The sequence below is a fragment of the Oratosquilla oratoria genome, chromosome 10 (assembly GCF_046742065.1).
Source record: "Oratosquilla oratoria isolate Oo_2021 chromosome 10, ASM4674206v1, whole genome shotgun sequence".
NCBI lineage: Eukaryota > Metazoa > Arthropoda > Malacostraca > Stomatopoda > Squillidae > Oratosquilla > Oratosquilla oratoria.
The window spans coordinates 60,843,239-60,865,568 of record NC_134786.1 but is presented as its reverse complement, the minus strand read 5'-3'; the positions used below and the strand labels follow the sequence as shown (position 1 = coordinate 60,865,568).

Below are 22,330 nucleotides of genomic sequence, written 5' to 3'. Positions count from 1 at the left end.
GACATCCAAAACAAACCATTTGTCCCCATGAAAGACTCGATGGGTTCCTAATAGAATAACTTTAATTTAGTGGCACAAGACAAAACAATGACAGAGGTGAACAAAGAAAGGCGGTAGAGCTTATTTCCATATATGTATATGTATATATATATGTATATATATATATATATATATATATATATATATATATGTATATATATATAAATATACATATAAATGTATATGTATATATATATATATATATGTATATATATATATATATATATATATATATATATATATATATAACGGTAAAGTTGCCGGGTTTCAGTTCCGATTTCAGTCTCAAAGAATCCTCAGAACGGCTGTCGGCGACGTTGACCAGTAATCTGCAATGAGTGGGGAAGTCAGCACCGAGGAGAGGCGTCATGATGCCACAATATATATATATATATATATATATATATATATATATACATATATATAATATATATATAGACATATATATATATATATATATATATGTGTGTGTGTGTGTGTGTGTGTGTGTGTATTTGGGCTCAACGGTTTTACTTGTTACAGCATGAAGTCATTTATGTTATAACTTTGATGCGGGAATATTGTTATCACAAATCAAAAAGTAAGGAAAATATGACACGTTTTCTTTTTTCAAATTTCACTATGAAATTAACAATGAAAAAAATATGATATACATTTCTTAATGCATTCATACTCTTTCTATATCTATCCTAAAACAAAAATAATCTCCATTCTTAAATACAGATTAATTCACATGTAATATTACAAAGCAACGGTAGACTCAGGAAGTTAACTTATTTTTAGTCTATTCATACAAAATATGAAAATGGTTTAATCACTTCGAAAACACAATGGTCTAATCATTCTATTTTAGCCTCAGGTTGAGTTTATACGATGTTAATGTTTCCGTTGGGCTTAATTAGAAAGACATGATTCGAGTTGGCTTCCTCTTGAATAATTCTATAGAATTGAATAGATAAAGTATTGAGTCATGTAAGTCTCTGACTACTGTTTGAATTATTTTCAGAATAGTGTGGAAAAACGGATTTCATTGGAAAGATTCTGGGACGGGAAGTAAGTTTGATAGAATGTAATTATTCGGAAGTGACAAACATGGTCGCCTATGTACCTCTTAGGACACAACAAAGGAGAAAGTTTATACCATAACGAATACATAAGTTGTATCAATTTATGTCTACAATATAGATTATTAGCTTGCACAAAATATGTAGAATGTACACATAAGATACAGATATTAAGGCTTTGACGTCACATTTTCGTTCGAAATGCAGACGCTGCTGACGTCACTTCGTCGTTTCTGAAGCCCGGGAATTCCCAGCCGAGAGAACACCTTGAATTACAAAACACAATCCAATTGTAACTCCTTTAAGGCTACGTCTACGTCATCCTCTCTCGTTGTCCTTTTTTGTAATAAATATTAAGAAATTGTGCAAACACGTCTGGAAAGACAAGGAAAGGGAAATAGATCACGGAAAAATCTTTATCGTTTACGAGAATAACTGACACACCAATCAACCTGTTTGGGACTTCCGTCTTTCTCAAAAGTTGATGTTATGATCTACTGTTGATTCTACTGGTGCTTAAATGTACGAGTCCACTTAGAGTGACAGTGTTCATATCAACTCTTAGATGTGAGAAAATATGATTCTACTTCATTACATAATAATTCATTTTTTTAATGTTTCTATCTTCATATAAATTTGCACAATACTATATTTCCACCAATTTACTGTCTTTCGTAGATTTTCTGACGACTCCATAATCACAGTACTATCCATATCAACAATTGATTTTCCATTTTACAGCCTAATATTTCTAAGGCCTTTCTCCATAAAATGATCAGAATAAAGACAAGAGTATACATGATACTGCCTTGCCTCGTACTATTTGCACTCCAAACCATTATTCGCTCTCAATAATGTCTCTTAGCTCAGTTATTTAGCATACACAGTATTTACCACTCATGAAAATTTTACCTCTCCTGTAGTGTCTCCTTTCCAGCGTTGTTGTTTGTCTGTTTACCATACGAAATATTTTATTCAAGGTCAATGAAAATAAGACATTTACCCTTGATAAGCAGAATAATTGAAATATTTTAGATAGTAAGAGCGTCTTCACAATGTAGTTTCCTGTTTGTTTTATGTTTTTTTTTTTCCGTGGCACTATGTCGGTATTGTCACAAGTAAAGAACATGAAGACATCCAGGGAAAGTAAGATAAAATGATATATAACATACCTTAGTATACCTCATCAGTATGGAAGAAAATGCAAGCAAGCATAACCGGCCAAACTTCCACACGACTGTGACGTCGAGTCGCTGAAGCACGGCGTCATCCAATCACGTCCTCGGATTCTCGAGCCGAGAGGCACCCCGGCGTTGCTGCCCTAGACGGAGTTGATTTCTCAATACCCAAGAGTTCATGTAAGGCTTCCTTCGTGACGACAGCATCGGACCAGCGGTCATTCTGTTACTTTTGTAGAGCGCTTGGATCATTTCCAGGTCGTGGTTATTTTTGATACACTACGACTGTTCTCTCTCTCTCTCTCTCTCTCTCTCTCTCTCTCTCTCTCTCTCTCTCTCTCTCTCTCTCTCTCTCTCTCTCTCTCTCTCTCTCTCTTTCTCTCTCTCTCTCTCTCTTTCTCTCTCTCTCTCTCTCTCTCTCTCTCTCTCTCTCACACACACACACACACACACAAGAACATAAAAATGGAGGAGACTGCAAGACACCATAAGGCCTACACATGGCAGTTCCATTTCCCTTCCCACCTTTCACCCTTATCCAAAAAGTCATCTAATCATCTTCTAAAACAACCAATTGTTTCAGTGCTCACTACATTATGACTAAATATATTCCATTTGTTAACCACTCTGTTGGTAAACCAGTTCTTGCTATTTCCTTCTTAACTTAAAGTTGTCCAATCTAAATCCATCACTACGAGTCCTGTCTTAATATGATGGTCTTGTTTGCATCACCTTTGTTAAAGCCCTTGATCCATGTGAATACCTCTATTAGATAACCCCACACTCCTTGTGGTTCCAGAAAGTGTAAACTGAGGTGCTAGACCCTGTCCTCGTATAATTACTAAACCGTTGTGTCAATTTGACCATTCTCCTCTGTACTAATTCTAGTGCATTATACATTCTATAGGATGGTGATCAAAACTGTTCCAGATAGTCAAGGATGGATATAATTATCATCAGTTAGAGTTTAATGATTACCTCTGCATTATTTTTGTAACCATCCTAAAAATAAAACCTAATGCCTTGTTAGCCCTATTCCTGGCACTAATGCACTGTACCCTGCATTTAACCCATTAAACTCCGATGACAAGATGTCTTGTCATTTGGTCAAATAAAACAAAAAATCATAAAACACCAAAATGTTTGATCCAACACCAGAAAAATATGACGTCAGTCCTCGCTGCGAGCGAAGCGAGCGAAGCGAGGACTGACGTCATATTTTTCTGGTGTTGGATCAAACATTTTGGTGTTTTATAATTTTTTGTTTTATTTGACCAAATGACAAGACATCTTGTCATCGGAGTTTAATGGGTTAACACTAACACTCCTGAGTCCTTTTCATATTCCGTTTTCTTTAATATGGCGTTATCAGGCCCGGATACAAGGGGGGGCCGCCCCCCCCCCAACGCCCCGAGTATGGTACACGTTCATAATCAGTCAGTACTTGTATGTGATGGGGTATGTCGTTTTTGTGTGTTTGAATTATATATGATTTTACATACAATTACGAGCAAAACAGACTTAGGTTTCTGGACCAATCTCCAAGCCAACAGCATTATTCTTTGGGTTAAAATATCGGCGTGTTTCAAGTAGCGGTTATCGCTTATCGGTCCCCCCCCCCAATAACATTCCTGGATCCGCGCCTGGGCGTTATCCAAGCTGTACCTGTTGGTTGGGTTAACCTACTTTTAACACTGTACACTTTGAGATATTGAAGTCCATTTCTACTTCATTGACCATGTTTATTTAATTCATCTTTTTTGTTCTTTATTTTCTTTCAAGTGTGTAGCGAGAAAGTTACATTCTTGGGAATTGCTTTTAGGCAACCCCTAGTACGTACCAATCAAGCCCATGATGCGTGAAAGCAACTGTTTACCGTAATATGATGCGAATGTTAGATTTTTTTGTCAAGGTTTTCTTTGATGATCTAATATGAAAATAGTATCTAACCTTTATTTAGTTGAAACAGTAAAGTTTCTGATTCATATTTCTAATATTCGTACTTGTGGCGCATAGTGATTTTCTTCTTCTTCTTCTTCTTCTTCTTCTTCTTCTTCTTCTTCTTCTTCTTCTTCTTCTTCTTCTTCTTCTTCTTCTTCTTCTGGGGAGCAGGAAGTAGACAACCCCTGAACCAGACAGAAACCAGGATTAGACCAAACAACCCCTTGGATGTTCACCCTCAGCTTCTGGAAAAGTCTGGACATACAATGAGGATGATAGACAATTGATATCGAACAAGGAAGAACCTGAGATGGATCTCAAGATGAAGAGATCGAGACACGAGTTAAGGATGAGATGAATGAAAGGTGTGGGTATTAATCAAGGATCCATGAACCCCCTGGGAGGGGGGAGGTCACAAACCTCCCCAAGTGAAGCCAAGGGAGGGAGATTGGGGTCTAGTGGAGAGTAAAGACCTTTACAATTGGGACCAGAAATCTAGTGGTAGTTAGTGGACGACAGACGATTCCATTCAGTGTTGATTAGTGATTTTCTTCAGGAGGGTAAAGAACAGTAACGCATTATTGTCTGGTACGTGGCGAAGATGGCCTTGTGGGAACAGAAAGAATGCTGGCGGAGATAGTTAAAAACAGAACATGGAAATCAGGATGTGATCGGAAAAGTTTAGTCGTCTGCATGTCATGGAGTTGATAGGCGCTTGCAAAAAAAAAAAAAAAAGTGAGAAAAAGTAATAAATTTGTGTATAGCGTTTCGGATGAAAAGTGGTTTCACATTTTTTTGCTATTTGTCGAGACTGATTGATTTTATTCGTTTGGTTTAGATAACGCTGCTATTGTTTGTTTCTGACAATTTGTTACTGAAAAATCTTCAGAAAATATAGATCTCTCAGGAGCCTAATTACTGTCTGAAAGTTTATTTACTGAAATATATTTTTTTACTTTCGATGATTACGTTTGTCATAATTGTTTGAAAATCTACAGAAACGCAATAAATCGTTTCAGCTCAGTTTTATCCTGCCTACAGTTGTTCCTTGATCACAAAAAACAGAACATACGACCAAAAACCCGCAGACACATTGACAAGATCTATTTTTTTTTTTTTCGAGTCTGCTCTTATCAATCTTTTCTTTCTTTTTTAGAAGCAAAGTTATCCAGAGAAAGATGACACACAAACGAGGAAGCCTTTGGTCATCCTTTTCTTGGACCAAAAATAAAAATGCAACAGCAGAAAAACCTTATACTGACACACACGAGTAAAAAGGTAGTCGACTTTTGATCGTTGGCGCGATAGATGTCTTTCCTGGGGAAAATCGATTGGTGCTGGTGGTGGTGGTGCAGGTGATAATGACAACAGTAGTGGTACTAGTGACGGTGGTGGTAAGGTAGTTATGGTCATGATGATAGTGGAAATAATAATAGTGGTGATAATGGTATTGATGATAGTGAATGTATCAAGCGTGGTGGTGAGGCTGATGATGATGTTACTGGTGTGGTCATGGTAATGATAGTGATGATGATTATGGTGATGGTAATGAAAATGGTAGTTGTGATGGTAGTAGTGGTAATGGTGATGATAGTGGAGGTGGTGGTGATAGTAATGGTGATTATGGTTTTGGTGGAAATGGCGGTGGGCAATGAAGGTAGCTATAGTGATAAGACAGTGACATTGATGGCGGTGGTAATGATGAGTATGGTGGTGATGACGACGGTGATAGTGGTGGCACTGATAACATGCTCATGGTTGTAAAGTTACCGTCACAGTTCTCGGCATTGGCGCCAATGACGATGCTAACTTTGGCGCCAATACGAACTTCTGGCACCACGGCCGCCTGGCGCCACCGAGCAAGGAAGGTCACAGGTCCCCAGGTGTCCCTGGTGTTTACAGGTGCCTGCCGGTGTACAGGTCCGGGCCCGGCTCCACACGCATCCATCGTTACAGAGCTAGTCGGTGCACCTGATGCCCTATCCATTCATTGAGCCAGAGTACCTACCCTTCCCACTCCTTCTCTTCCCACTCCTTCTCTTCCCACTCCTTCTCTTCCCACTCCTTCTCTTCCCACTCCTTCCCCGTTAGCGACCGTCTACAGCAGCGTTTCTCAAACTTTTTACCCTTGCGTAACCTTTAAAATAAATTGCATGTCTCAAGGAACCCCTGCGCAAAAAAAAGAAAGAAAGAAAAACACATATACCATATCTTTCTCATTTTATTCTCATCGTAATAATAGGCTAGATAGGATGGTGTCTATATTACATTATTACAATAACCAAGAATATGTGCATTAGCTTATCTCACTTGTTCTCGCGGAACCCTTGGGGGCCTTTTGCGGAGCCTTAGGGTTCCGGGGAACCCTGGTTGAGAAACGCTCGTCTACAACCTTAGCTGCAGAACGGCCAAAAAGAAAATCAGAAAAAAAAATAAAGTCCCAGACTGTCAAATCTCCATGATAGGTCTCGTGTAATAGCAATGGTCTTTCTAGAGTACACCAAAGATGAATAAGAGTCAGACAGAAGCGTTAAAACATATCCAGTAGAAAGTCTTTTGTTGAAGAAGCCGTGCTGTCGATCAGAGAGAATGTCATGAATCATCTCATAAACCTTCTAATAAGCACAGGTTCGAAAAACTTAGAGATACACGAAAGTAAAGCTAAAAGACGACAGTTGAAGAAGTGAGGGCGATTACCTTTGCTTGGAATGTAGGCAGACTTCCAGCATAAAGGATAAAAACAGGTTGATAGACGCATTCAGAAAAGATTCCCAAGGCAGGGAGCCAGTACGGAAGCACAGTTTTTAAGAACGGTAGGAAGTACTCCATCTAGACCGTAAGCTTTCAGTATCGAGGCCAAATAAGAAAGAAAAAAACATCGTCAGAAGAAATTCGGATGGAAGACAGAAATGAAGTCAGAAGGAGCAACACTGGATGAATAGCTCTAGAACATTTTTTCATTTTTTCATTTTTTTTTCATTTTTTTTTTTTTTTTTTGAGCTTAAAGCTTACTCAGAGGAAAATACAGCAACACCACCGTCGCTTCGATTGAAGAGATGCGGAGATATGAATTTTTTTGAAATGCTGGTGGATAGCTGTCAGAAACTACGCGAAGAATTAGAAGAGACAAGTTTTTTACACTTACTAATAATGTGTTTGGCTTGCCGAAACTCTGCACAATTCTGGGCAGAAGTAAATAGTTTACGAGTTTCAGGAATTTGAAGGATACGATGTTATTCATCAACCTTCCCCCCTGTCTTGGATCGCACGCAAACATGTATGACTAAAAGTGTTTTATAGATACACCATTAGAAAATGTGTGTGGGATGTATGCTTCCGTGAAGAAATCACAATCACTTAAGGATCACGAGAATAGATGCAGTAATCACTTTACAGGAAATCGAAGGAATACTGACTCACTGATTCGCAATCATCGTCGACAAAGTGCCACAGGTGTCTGGGTAAGGATGGACCTTGAAGTAATTGTGTTGTGGTTCTCAAAATGTGGTACGCGTACCACTAGAGGGCCTTAAAAGTGGTACGCGAAAATACGTCGTGTAAAAGCCCACTGACACAGGTACATCTGCCTCCGTACTGTGAAAATGTATGTCTTATATCTTAGCAAAGTAATAGTTCGTTTTTTATATCTTTATTGTGCACCCCTCTCATTAAATTTTAAAGAATAAACTGTGTATTTTCGTGGTTGATTTATTTGTGTCGCTGATTTAATGAAGCGGCCTTGCTGTGGATGTGCTGTGGTTTGTGACACTGCCTCTGACCCAGGGCTGTGGGCGAGATGCAGGGATGACCCGTCATCCAGGAGATGCCAAGATAAGAGGGAGGGAAGTGGAGTGTGATAGAGATGGAATGGGTAGGAGTGGTTTTTATGCCTTTGTTTTTTGGCTACCTCCATTATAAAGGGGAAAAAGCCTTTGGTATATGTATGTATGTACTTATGAATAAATTTATATATGATCGAAATGTGTTCTTCTGGAACCAGATGGTACTCAGCAAAAAAAAAAAAAAAAAAAAAAAAACGGGGAACCACTGTAAAAATGAAAGAAAACGAGGATCCTACCCCAGGAGCCGCGTTGCTGCGGTCGAAGCCACCATCTCTGCCCTATTATGCCGTCGGACTGTTGGGGGGCAGATAATCAACATTCACTGCTGGGATTCGGAGAGGAGCGTGGTACTCGAACACACAACTAAACGAATACAAGGCCACCACGCTTCCGATTACACAACACGTAGAGCAACTGGGGGAATAAAGAAGATGATGTTGCGGCCGAAGACACCCAACGAAGGAACAAAAATAACACATGAGGGAAGACAGTGAATAGAGTCAAGGCACCGAAAACAAGCAACCGAGGCCTGCATGAGGAAGATGGGATAGAAGGAAAAGGTTTTAAATGGATTAATGGCAGAAAACAACGGGTCACCATTAACGGTGTAAAATCCAAATGGAGTAGTATTATTAGCGGAGTTCCCCAGGGCATGGTTTTGGCTCCCTTGTTGTTCATTATGTATATAAACGACTTGGACAAGGGTATTAATAGTAATGTCAGTAAGTTTGTGGATGACACTAAAATAGGGCGCCATATTAGGTCGGGGGTGGGGTGGAAGATGCTGCAACAGTATCTTGATATACAGTATTGTTCGCATGGTCGGTGAAGTGGGAAATAGACTTCAATATCTCAAAGTGCACTGTTTTGAACGTAGGATTACACAATTCAGCCAATATGTATAGCTTAGATAATGCCATATTAAAGAAAACAGAATGTGAAAAGGATGTAGGAGTGTTAGTGAGTCCAAACCTTAAATTCAGGAAACGGTGCATTAGTGCCAGGAACAAAGCATTATGACTTATTGTTAGAACGGCTACAAACAAAAGTTCAGAGGTAATCATTAAACTCTGCCTGACGATAGTTAAACCCATCCTTGACTATGTGGTACAGTTTTGGTCTTCGTCCTACAGAATGGATACCAATGCACTAGAATCAGTACAGAGGTGAATGACCAAAATTAAACAAGAACTTAGAAATTTGCCATACGAAGACAGACTTAAGCACATGAATTTACACTTTGGAAAGACGAAGAGTGCGGGGTGATTTAATAGAGGTATTCAAATAGGTGGTTAACAAGGGTGATGCAAACAAGGTCATCATATTAAGACAACAGGACAGGACTCGTAGTAATGGGTTTAAATTGGACACATTTTGGTTTAAGCAGGAAATAGGTAAGAACTGGTTTACCAACATAGTGGTTAACAATTGTTTGTTTTAAGAGAAGATTAGATAACTTTATGGATAGGGATGACAGGTGGAAAGGGACATGGAACGGCCTAGTGTAGGCCTTATGGTCTCTTGCAGTCTCCTCCATTCTTATGTTCTTGTGGTTACATTCTTTAAAGAGGACAAGAACAAAACTCTTCGCAAGATTTGAATAAAAAAAATTGGAACTCGATGTAGAGATTGGTTCGTGTTACTCGTCTCATCTCCCTCGCTCATTCGAGTGACTGCTGAAGTTACGACCACTTCGTTACCTGCGTGTGATGAAGCAAGATTAAGCGAAGCTAGAAATTTTTTACGTTTTGCAATGCTGCATTCCCTCTAACCCAGGTAGTGGGCGGGGGGATTGGGTCCTTCATCCACAAGGGTCTAAGATGAAAAGGGGATTTTTTTTGGGGGGGGCGAAGAAGTATGGGTGCATGCCTTAGCTGGCCACTTTCCTTGCAAGGCCTTTTGGCATATGTATGTATGTTTGTATGTATGTATCCATGTATGTATATATATATGTGTGTCTATGCATGCATGTATCTATGTATATATGTGTGTGTATGCATGCATGTATCTATGTATATATGTCTGTATATTTGTATTATGTATGTATGCATGCAGGGCCGTTTCTAGCTTTGTGGGGGCCCTAGGCAAGAGGCAGTTAGGGGCCCTCAAAATCATCAATGATGTCTTCATACAACACGTCTTTCCCCACTTCATGGTTGATGCTGATTATTGCAAGACCACTGAGTCGCTCCTGCCCCATAGATGATCTTAAATAGGTCTTGATGAGTTTCAGCTTCGAAAAGCTCCTCTCTGCTGAGGCCACAGTCACAGGCAGAGTACAGGCAATTCTCAATGCAACCCACAGATTGGGATACAATTCCTCAAAATGTTTTTTGTGGATAAAGGTGAGGAGCTCAAGAGCAGTCATTTCGTTTGAGGGCAAACTTGGTAAGTGTTTAACTTCCATAGCCAGTTCCTTTCCATCAATGTCACTTTCATTTCCAGAGGTTAATGTCTTGCATAGTTTGTCACACTGGTTGTTCAATGACTGATCATCCAGTTTCTGGAAATTGAGCAGCACTCCAAATTGGTCTCTTACTTCACTCAGAGTTTTAAATCTATCGGTTAAGGATTGAATGGTAGTGTCAACAACAACATTAAATAATGTTATTTCTAGCCTCTTCATTGCATCTGCAATGGGCTCATCTGCGGCCTCATAAGCAAAGTGTCTTTTTGTACTTCTCAATCTCTTTTCTTTGCCTCTACATTCATTTCCTCACACATATCTTTAGCAGAGACTTGAGCTGAAGTGAATCCAATTCTTCTGTAGTTAGTCAGAGATGTTTTCGCTTTAGTAAGGAGGTCAACTGACACATCAAGCTGCATTTTAGGAGACTGCAGAAGCTTACTGACATGGTTCACAATGTGTAGAATGTCATACCATATGACTGTGCAAATGATAAATCGGTATGACCCCACCTCTTCTGCCAGACTTTTGGCTTCAACCTTGGTCAGAGGACCAGACACTTCCCTGACCTTCAACAAAGCTTCCCTTATATTAGAGGCCTGATACCGCACAGGTTCTATGCTATTAATACAGCTCTCCCATCTTGTGTCACTCCAGGTCTTGAGTGCAACAGTGACATAATGTTTTAGGATTGCCCATCTTTGTGGTGAGGCTGAAAATAGGTTGTACAGTTTCTGAACAGTGCCGAAATAGCTAGTGGCATCTATTGAAGCTGTTGCTGCATCAGATATCATCAAGTTTAGGGAATGTGCTCCACATGGAACATAGAGTGCACGCGGGTTCTTCTCAAGAAGTCTGGTTTTGAACTCCTTTGTTTCTCCCTTTCATGTTGGCACTATTATCATATGATTGTCCTCTGCAATCTTCAAGGAGAATATTCAGTTCCGTCAGTTTCTTTATAATTAGAGATGACAAACCAAGACCTGTTGTTTCAGAAGCTACAAGGAACCCCATAAAATGTTCCTTAATTTCTGGTTTCTTATCCATTTTGACAGTCCTTATGACGACTGGCATCTGTTCTTGATGGCTTACACTGGGAGTACAGTCCAAAATAATTGAATAATATTTGGACTGTTTAACTTCAGTCACCATTGTGTCCATTATTTTAGTACTGATTGAAGCAATAAGTTAATTTTGGATGATATTTTCAAGGTAGCTGGAATGACTGAACTGGCCACTCTCAACACGCTCAATGTGCTGCTTCATGACAGGATCAAATTTAGCAAGCAGCTCCACCTCTTCTAGAAAATTCCCATTATTCTGCTGGTGTAACGTGTTTGATGAACCTCTAAATGCAAGATTTCTCTCTGCTAAGGATTGGATAATGGCGATTAAGCGAGTCAGGACATCTCTCCAGCGCCTCTTTTCAGCCTCCAATAGTGTTCTTTCAGCTTGGTCTATTGTCTTTCCAGTTTGCAAACGGAGTTGTAAATCTTTCCAGGTTGCCATGTGCGCTATGTGTGCTGGACTGCTTTCATGACTTTTCAAAAGTGTGCCTATGTTTTTCCAGTCTGTCAGTCCTTCTGTCACTAACTTTTGTTCTTTGGTTGAAAATAATTTACAACAAAAGCAATAGAGAGCATTTTTTGCTTTTGAGTAGATAAGCCAAGTCCGCTTCATCTTTTCTCCATTAACCAATGTTCTACAAAAATAATGATAATGAAAACTTCTTCCGTCTTCTTTTTTTGGGAAATGTGAAATCAGAACTAATCTGAAATGGCCCTCTACCTACTGCATCCGTTCTAAATGCATCAGACAGAATGGTTGGCCAGTTAGCAGGATCTAGTGGTTTAGAATAAATGGGAGGCTGCTCAGAAGTAGATGATGCCTTCTGTGGTTCTGGGGAATGTGGTGGTCTTGGTGGCAGTACAGCTTCCTGGACAGATCCTGATGAATGTGATGGCACTGGAGCATCCTGTTCAGGAAGTTCAGAATATTCCTCTGGCTTGCTGTCTGGAGCTCCAATATATTTTAGAATTGATCCTGCAAAATTACAAATTTCCTTAGATGATTAGGCGTTAGTCTAAAATTAATAATACTCACCATTCAGAAAACATAATAAAACCAAACTTTAATATGTTTCTCTAAATTATTAAATAAACGATAATGAATTACCTTTTTCTTTTGACCATTTTTCTTCGTCAAATTTCTTTTTCTTTCGTTTCTCTGCTCCGCTGAGATAAATTCGTTTTGATGCCATTACGGGAATGATGATTGGCGAGTCTTAGAGTCTAATGTAGGCCTAGCACAGAAATCTGTTAAGTGAAAACCTATACATGGAATCAATTTTACATACACGATATTCGAGTAGAATAAATATGATTATTTTTATCAGTGTAGGCCTAACACAGATATCTGTAAAGTGTAAACCTTTTAAATACCCCTTAATAAAAATAATTCTACATACACGAAATTCGGGTAGACCTGAAAGGTGAACAGATGGGTGATTGTTGAGCCTGTGGTTATCTTAATATTATATACGAACTAGAGAAACGGACCACACGACAAACGGAATAGAATTCATGTATTTCTGTCACTTCCTTTTGAGCTAACCTCGGTCCTACCATCTAGTGTTTTTTTCATTAGGTAGGTGAAGTGAGAAAATAAATAATCATAATTTTGATAATAAAGAAATAAGCGAATAAATGAATAAGGGATTGGATAAAATATCGATACAAAATAAACAAAATTGAACATATGAACATATATGAACATTGAATATTGAAAAAGGTGGAAAAGGTAAACATTCCATAGAATACAAACATTTCCTATTGTGCATACAAATATAATAAAAGGAATTCCAACTTACAGTCACAGAACACACAAAATTGCAAATTTACACTATTAGAAGCTAAGCATGAAGCGACCAAAGAGTAAACAAGAACGCTGGTGATGCCAATTCCAGTGACAAATAAAGCCAAACAATTGGACAAAGAATAGTAAGCTAATGGCCAAAAAGAGTTTGTAATCAACAATTAATAACATCTGTAGCCATAAGCCCTAGCTTAGTGAACACATAAATGAATGAATAAAGCCAATTAATGCTTACCATATTATATCTTTAGATTAAATAAGATGTAGGTGATTTTTAACAAGATAGTATTTTTAGCAGACGATCAAAACATTTCAAACAATAACAAACACTGCAAGAGGCGTGTTGTTTATTTGCGTCGGCGGGCGGGAGAGGCACAGGCTCATATTTGACCTTCGGTAGCGTTACCTAGCCATTGGGCCGGCCGGGGGCCCCCTGGTAGGTTGGGGGCCCTAGGCAATCGCCTATACCGCCTATAGCTAGAAACGGCCCTGTATATGTATGTATGTGTATTTGTATGTATGTATGTATGTATGTATGCATGTATGTATGGGACAAAGCTAGCTTTTTTAACTTAATTCGTGTCCCGTAACATAAAGAGAAATCACCAAGGTAGGACCAGAATGAAGACTCGAATGTTTGCCACCCCTTTCGTCATTGGTCGCGTGTTGGTCTCACATTCGTTTAGTCGCGGGTTCGAATCCCGCACTCCTCTCCAGTTCTTAGCATTGTTTATGACCTGTCCCAACATTCCAAGCGCTAGTGGCGTCATAGGAAGCGTGCTGGTCTTGCATTCGCTTACTTGTGGGTTCGAATCCCGCACTCCACTCCGATTCCCAGCAGTGACTGTCAGTTACCTTCCTCTCCCCTCCAGCAGTCCCCAAAGTGCATTATAGTACATAAGGCAAAAGTGACGGCTTCGGCCGCAGTTACTACTCAGCGCCTCCTGGCGTGGTATACCTCTCACTTTCTGCCCGTGGACTATGGTCTGAAGAAAATCGTCTGGATAGACCAGATTTCATTTTCATTGTGTTATTGCGGATGTTATCATTGGTGTGTGTGTGCGTTAATTTGCGTGTATGTGTGTGCGTGTATGTGTTCGTGTGTTTGCGTGTATGTGCGTTAGTGTGCGTGTATGTGTGCGTGTGTTTTCATGTTTTTTTGTGTGTGTATTTACCATTTACCTAGTTGTATTATACGGAAAGGGGAGCTATATGCTCGTAGTGACCCGTCTTTGTATCTCTCGGCATCTAGTTTGTTCTTAAATTCTTGTATGGTATATGCACACACTTTTGTTTCGTATGTGTGTGTGCGTGGGTACACATGTGTGCGTTAGTGTGCGCGTTTCTGTGTGTGTGTATTTACCTAATTGTAGTGTACAGGAAGGGAGCAACGCTCGTAGGATCCCGTTTCTTAATCTCTAATTGTCTAACCTAACCTAGACTCAAATTCATGTGAGTGTGAGAGAGAGAGAGAGAGGGAGAAAGATTCACCATGTTCATAGATCACATGTTGGACTCGTGATCGACGGCTATTACCCTCCCGGATGAGAGCTCGGACCTCATATATGGCCCGATCTATGGGTAATGCTGTGGCCTTACACGCACACATCAAACTCCTGTGTGTGTAGGTGTGGGTGGGTATATATATATATAAATATATATATATATATATATATATATATATATGTGTGTGTGTGTGTGTGTGTGTGTGTGTGTGTGTGTGTGTGTGTGTGTGTGTGTGTGTGTGTGTGTGTGTGATTTACCGTGGTCTTGGATCATGTGTTGGACTCGTGATCGACAAGTGTTACCCTCCCGGATGAGAGTTCACCGCTCATATATGACCGATCAATGGGTAATGTTGTGACCTTACACGCATACACACACACACACACACACACACACACACACACACACACACACACACACACACACACACACAACTCCCCGCCCATGAGAGTTGGAGTAACGACCCGCAGCGCAGCGATACTGAAATTGTTTTAGCTCTGTGCGGGATTCGAACCCGGACCACCGTAGTGGCAGCCGGAACTCTACCAAACTGTGCCACGAGTCGCGTGTTTGTTTGTGTGTGTGTGTGTGTGTGTGTGTGTGTGTGTGTGTGTGTGTGTGTGTGTGCCCGCGCGCGAACTTGTCTTTGCATTGTACATTTACAGACATGAGTATGCACATCCCGAGTTTTTATGACACAAAATTGAAATTCTTTGTCCGACAACATTTCTATTTTCTATTTACTCAAGAAAATGACCTAACTGTAATATGAATACTACATATGAAAATACATTATTTACTCGGCAAAAATGAATAATGTTGACGTTGTTTGAACTGTAGCGTGGGTAGAAACTTTAGTTCGTGACTGTGTGTGCGTGCGTGCATAATTTCACAGCATGTTGGGATTAGTTTCACGGTATGTGGAAGAAAGTTGTCCTCAATTATTTCCCAAGACAACGAGGACAGCTGTTGTCCTCCTCAGCGTCGAGGCTGGGCGGGACAATAGCCCTAATTTCATCTATGTCGCGCGTGCGCGTGTGTGTGTATGTGTGTGTGTGTATGTATGTGTATATGCGTGTGTATGTATGCGTGTACAGCGTATACGTGTGTACTTACCTAGTTGTATTCTACGGGAGGGGGAGCTATGCTCGTGATGTCCCGTCTTTGTATCTCGCAATATCTAGTTTGTTCTTAAATTCATGTATGGTTTTTCCACACACTATTGTTTCGTCCTATTTGTTCCAGACGTGTGTGCACTTATATGCCTATGTATGTGTATATTCTGCTATTTTCAGAAAATAAGACGAAAAATTAAGGCAAGATTTTACTAACATGGTACCCGCGCGATAAAAGTAAATAATTCAATTTTTTTACTGACACATTACCTTTAAAATTCAATCTGTGACTGATGCATAGATCCGTCATCCATTATTGAATTCAATATGATTTCCTGTGTTGATGCTACCACAAAAAATAAAATAAAATAAAATAAACATACATACATACATACATACACATACCAAGGGTTTTCCTCCTTACAAGGGAGGTAGCCAAAGTCAAAGGCATAAATCCACTCCCACCCATTTCATCCCCACATACTCCACTCCCATTCACCACAGCACATTCACAGCAAGGCCGCTTCATTTAATCGGCGACCCCACCCTCTCTCCATCCCTTCATACAGAAAAAAGAGAAGACGGGGAGAAATCCTTAGGGCTGCGTCAAAATATCATTCACACATACTCCCTTACCCCCATCCCCCACCTACTCCTTTCTATGCATCACAGCATCATCCATACACAACCATTCTCCACTCACCCCTATCTTCTGTCCTCTCCCTTTCTTCCTAAACAAACATTCCCATTTCTCAATTACCCTTTTACCCCATTCATCCATCTCATTTTTTGTCGCCCCCTCATGTTCATTCCCTCCACCTCTGCCTTCCACACTTCTTTTACTAATATGTAAACTGAACAAAATATTATGAACACAAGTTCCATTCGGAAGGCATTATTCGCTTGTCGTTTTCCAATTATCTTGTAATGTTCATCACTAAGCATAAACATTGATCACTTTTCTCACTCACCCAGTTCTTCCATATTGCAAAATCTATATAATGTGTCGCCGACACTTAGTAGATATATATTTTCTATACAGATATAGAATTATTTCAACAAAGTTTGACATTCGACTGTGTTGGGCGTTATGACGTCACAGCTTGAGCCGTTGCGAGGCGCCAAATTTGAAACATTTATATCAGAACGTTACAACTCTCTATCATCAATGCATCCGTCGGTCTCTGACTTCCTGCAAACCATCCCTCCAACACTTAAAAAAAAAAAAAAAAAAATATTCTAACTTTCTCACTCTATTGTGAGCGATGGATCCCCAGACTCGCCGTGGTGATGACATATAATCAACAAGCCAAGTATCCCGTCGCATCTGTGGTGTATGTGTACATGCGTGTGTGTATTTGTACAAGCATGGTTTTTAGTGTGTGTATGCGTGCATGTGTGTGTGTGATCACGTGCAAGACTTGTGGTCGACAACTATTACCCAGTTTGATGAGAGCTCTCTATGGGCAGTACTTAGCTATATAGACCACATGTCACCTTGTTTATAGGGAACAGTTGGAGATTCCAGTGTTTGTTAAGGTTTTAAACACTGAGCTTTGTGTGTTTGTGAGGGAGGGGGGTCGTCACCATGGTCTTGGATCATGTGCTAGACTTGTGATCGACATTATTACCCTCTCGAACGAGAGTTAAGAGCTTGTATATTCCCAAGTTTATGTGCCATGCTGTGACCTTACACACACACACACACACACACACACACATACACACACAAACACACACACACACATACACACACATACACACACACACATCCCTTTGTTTAAGGAGGACAGTAATGGTTTGAGGTGTTAGTGTGTGTGCATGAGCGTGCGTGTGTGTGTGTGGGTGTGTATAAAGGAGAGAGAGATGTTTGTTCAATTCTCTGTGAGACTGCAGAGACGCCCGTCGCATTTGGCAAATATACAAACACATATTTCCTCATCAAAATACTAAAATGCATGAGTGTAGGGAATGTCATCTTACAAAATATCACGAACTAGTGGAAATAGAAATGGAGAACAAGAAGGAGAGAGAGAGAGAGAGAGAGAGAGAGAGAGAGCGGTAAGGAAGATATGTAAAAGATCGCCTGAATATATGGTCGTTATACTAAGAACTTAATCGGAATAATCCAGGAAGGGTAATTAGTCAATATTCACTATAAAGAATGCTCCACTTCCTCCTTCCTTTACTCCTCCTCCTCATCTTCTTCTTCTACCCCTTCCTTATATTTTCCTCCTTTACCTCCTCCCCTTCCTCATCCTCTTCCTCTTCTTTTCCTTTCTTTTCCTCCTTCTCCTCCTGGACTTTTGTCACTGAGCGATTGAATTCTTTATCTTCTACTTCCTCTTCCTCCACTTCTTCCTCTTCCTCCTCCTCCTCCTTATTGATGTTTAAGGGAAGTTGGAATAGTCGACAAGTTTAAACAGGTCAACGAACAGACAGACCCAAAACAAAAAAGATCAGACAAGAGGAGGGAAAGACGGATAGACGGAACAAAGGACAGGCAAGAAGACAGACAAAAAACATACGGATGGAGAAACAAACAAACAAACAAACAAACGGGTCATAAACAAAAAAAAACACACACAGAGGGTCAAACGACCGAATAGCCAGCCAAAAAATGAACAGGAGGCAAATAGACGGACAGATAATTACGGGGCTGATAGACAGAGAAACGGACAGACAGGTCACTGAGCGACACATGTGGGCAGAAGAGGAAAAATGAGCGAACGAACAGACGGACATTTGACCCAGTAGATGAACGGAGAACGGAAAAGGAACGTAGAGTTAGAGTAGTGAAAGTCGTGTGTGTGTGTGTGTGTGTGTGTGTGTGTGTGTGTGTGTGTGTGTGTGTGTGTGTGTGTATGTGTGTGTTTGTGTGTGTGTGTGTATACGTGTATGTGTGTGCGTGCGTGTGTGTGGGGGGGGCTTGCAATCGCATAGGCCTAGGTGACTCTCACGCAAACAGTAACTCTTGCCTTTAGTGTGAGAGTGGTTCGAGACATCTCGTGAGAGTTAATTGCGAGAGTAATTATGATGATACTGGCTTGGGCTAGCAGATCACGAATTTGTCGTGAGAGTATTAAATTGTGAGTAACTCACCGGCAACTCTCATGCGAGTAGCTCGCGTGTGGTTCCCGTTAATAGCTCTCATAAGAGTTACTCGTGAGTGGTGAACGCTATTAACTCTTATTCATAAAGTGTCCAGCCACCTGGCCAGTGAAAACGTGTCAATAAATACACGATGGAACGCATTACCAAAATGTTAAGCAAATTATAAATTCAGTTTAACTTTTTGTAATTCATGTTTTATAATTTATGCAGTAGTGAATACAACGCCAGGAAAGGTGGCTAATGAGTGAAATAAATTATTGAAATTTATAATTACGAGACGAAATTGAATATGAAAGCTGTTGCGTAAACAAAAAATAAATACAATAATCAAATGAATGCATAATTAGATAAATGAATAAATAATAAAAAATAGATAAATGAAAATATGAATATGTAAATGAATATACAAATGTATATATAATACATTAATAAATAGAATAAATACATAAATAAATACGTTTATAAGTGAATAGATTAGTAAATATAAATGTAAATAAATAAAGATGTAAACTAATAGATAAATAGATAGGTAAATAAATGAACAAATGAATGAATAAATGAACAAATAAATTAATTAAATTAGATAATTTGCGGGGAGCTTGAATGAGGTGATAAATGAGCCCAAAAAATGATGGGTCAGGGCGAAAGTAATGATGATGGAATGATGGAGATATGTAAACGTCACTTGGATCGACCGAAACAGAGCGCGCGCGCACACACACACACACACACACACACACACACACACACACACACACACACACACACACACACACACACACACACACACACACACACACACACACACACACACACACACACACACACACACACCTCGTGGCGCAGTGGTTAGAATTCCCGGCCGCCACTACGGCGGTCCGGGTTCGAATCCCGCCCATGGCTGAAATAATTTTAGTATCGTTGCGCTGCGGGTCGTTACTCCAATTCTCGTGGGCGGGGAGTTGGTGTGTGTGCGTGTAAGGTCACAGCATTACCCATACATCGGTCATATATGAGCTCTGAGCTCTCATCCGGGAGGGTAGTAGCTGTCGATCACGAGTCCAACACGTGACCCAAGACCATGGTGAATCACACCCACACACACAGTCGAAAGATGTGAAGAAATACAGTTTTCCATTTCGACGCAGAAATACCTGTAATAATTTGTAAGGCGATATAACTCAAGCTGGGACAATATGCGAATTGAAATCAAAGTATGATAATTGGAAATTAAGGATATTAATCAAGTTGGAAGCGAGCATGAGTTCTGGTGGTAGGTAGGTAGGATAAATTGTAGAGTAGGTGACAGGATCTCTACAAAAATAGCTCCTTTTCTGTATACCGCAATTAGTTGAATACGAGCGCACACGCACAAACACACACACACACGCTCGCTATGATGAACTGGAGAGTAGGCGACAGATTCCCACGAGCGTTGGTCTTTTGCTGGATACTGCAATTAGGTAAACACACACACACAAACACACAACATATTTTTATTGTTGTTACACTGCGTTCGCATGCATGCTTATAATTGGTATTGCTGTGGTTACGTGATCGAAGTTTGATCCTGATCGCAATATTTTGCTTTATGTTTTTAGTCTAAACATGGCCTCTCCACTTGCAGTATGCACCAAGGAAGAACAAAGAGAAGCGACCCGATTCCTCTGGTCGGAAGGTGTGTCAGGGGGTGAAATTCATTGGAGGCTTTTAGCGCAACACTGGGACAGTGAACTATCACGTAGAAGTGTGTATAAGTGGATCGAGAAGTTTAAAAATGGCTGGACAAGTGTGACGCACGAAGAGGGAGCAGGACGCCTGTCAATCTCCACCTCGCTTGTCCGGCGAAAACTTCGAATCACGTGACCACAATAGTACTAATTATAAGTAAGCGTGCGCATAACACAGTGTGACTATAACAAAGATGTGTCGTGGCGAAAGTGCTGATAATGTTTGATTCTCCCTCGTGTGTGTGTGTGTGTGTGTGTGTGTGTGTGTGTGTGTGTGTGTGTGTGTGTGTGTGTGTGTGTGTGTGTGTGTGTGTGTGTGTGTGTGTGTGTGTGTGTGTGTGTGCACTTTGGGGTGCCCCCCCCAAAAAATGTACTCCTTCCTTGAATTTTTTGGTAACGTTACCAAATCTATTGGTCCGCGTTAGAATCATTTGTGTACAAACCTTGAATGAACTAGGCAGGAAATATGAAATTCTCAAGAAACTCGTTAGGATATTACGTGAAGATATATTTTTCCTGGAGGCGATGGAAAAAGATTATTGTCCAGCAAATCCTGGATGTCCAAACGAGGCTAAAGTAATTGGAATTCGAATATCAGAAAAATGGAGGCACAAATTGAAGATCCGAAAACATAGGCTCAGGCTCAATTTGAGGCTCAGTAAATCATCATTATACATCATCATCATTATCACCACCATTATCATCATCATCACCATTATCATCACCACCATTATCATCATCATCATCATCACCATTATCATCACCACCATTATCATCATCATAACCATTACCATCACCACCATTATCATCATCATCATCACCACCACCACTACTACCATCACCATCATCATCTCCACCAACACCACCATCATCACTATTATCATCACTACTACCATCATCATCATTACCATCATCATCATCTTCATCACCGTCATTACCATCATCATCACTATCATCATCATCATCATCATCATCATCATCATTATTGACATCATCAATTGAGAGCATACGCCGGTGTGCGCGTCGCATCACTCACACGTCGACAGACTCCACCACCACCCCCTCCCCCACCTTTCCTCCGAGGATGTTCCTAACCATCCACCCTTCCTTCCCACTCCAAACAGCTCTCGGCAGGGTCGACCGGCTTGCACCTCCCATGAGTTCTGTAGGTCCCCCTTCGTCTCCTCCGTGAAAGATTGTCTCTTCTGGAGATTTTCTTGTGAGTGAGGTTAACATCAGGGAAACGCGCAACACGACGATAGACCCAAAGTTGACGTTAATGAATTATGATGGTAACTAGACTTGACTGAGTTTTATGGAAGTCTCTGGATTGATACAATGTCATTCTAGCAATACCCCCATGAATTTTCGAAAGCACCGTAAGACGTTGAATAGACTCATTAAATATAACTTGGGGCTTGGAAAATGGAAACTCAGAAAGCACAAGTGAAACTAACACAAGTAGAATGGCGAGGGTCTGAAATGCACATTTTCAAACGTTGGACGTAAATCAAATCAAA

The 22,330-nt window shown here is 40.2% G+C and overlaps 2 protein-coding genes across 6 annotated transcripts; both read right to left on the bottom strand.

Annotated features, from left to right (window-relative positions):
• Positions 1-10,110: 10,110 nt before the first annotated feature.
• On the bottom strand, positions 10,111-13,837 carry LOC143029261 (uncharacterized). 5 transcript variants are annotated; one of them, XM_076191957.1, is made up of 3 exons: positions 13,581-13,837; positions 12,647-12,786; positions 10,111-12,514 (listed from the first exon to the last, which is right to left on the bottom strand). In XM_076191957.1, exon 3 carries the CDS (start codon positions 10,688-10,690, stop codon positions 10,160-10,162), a length of 531 nt encoding a protein of 176 aa, XP_076048072.1. In that variant the 5' UTR covers positions 10,691-12,514; positions 12,647-12,786; positions 13,581-13,837; the 3' UTR covers positions 10,111-10,159. The 5 variants fall into 3 exon arrangements, with proteins under 5 accessions (XP_076048072.1, XP_076048075.1, XP_076048073.1 ...); XM_076191958.1 differs by lacking the exon at positions 13,581-13,837 and adding an exon at positions 12,939-13,574; XM_076191956.1 differs by lacking the exon at positions 13,581-13,837 and having other exon boundaries at positions 12,647-13,574.
• On the bottom strand, positions 11,660-11,980 carry LOC143028927 (uncharacterized). The gene has a single exon (XM_076191280.1). It carries the CDS (start codon positions 11,978-11,980, stop codon positions 11,660-11,662), a length of 321 nt encoding a protein of 106 aa, XP_076047395.1.
• Positions 13,838-22,330: the final 8,493 nt, after the last annotated feature.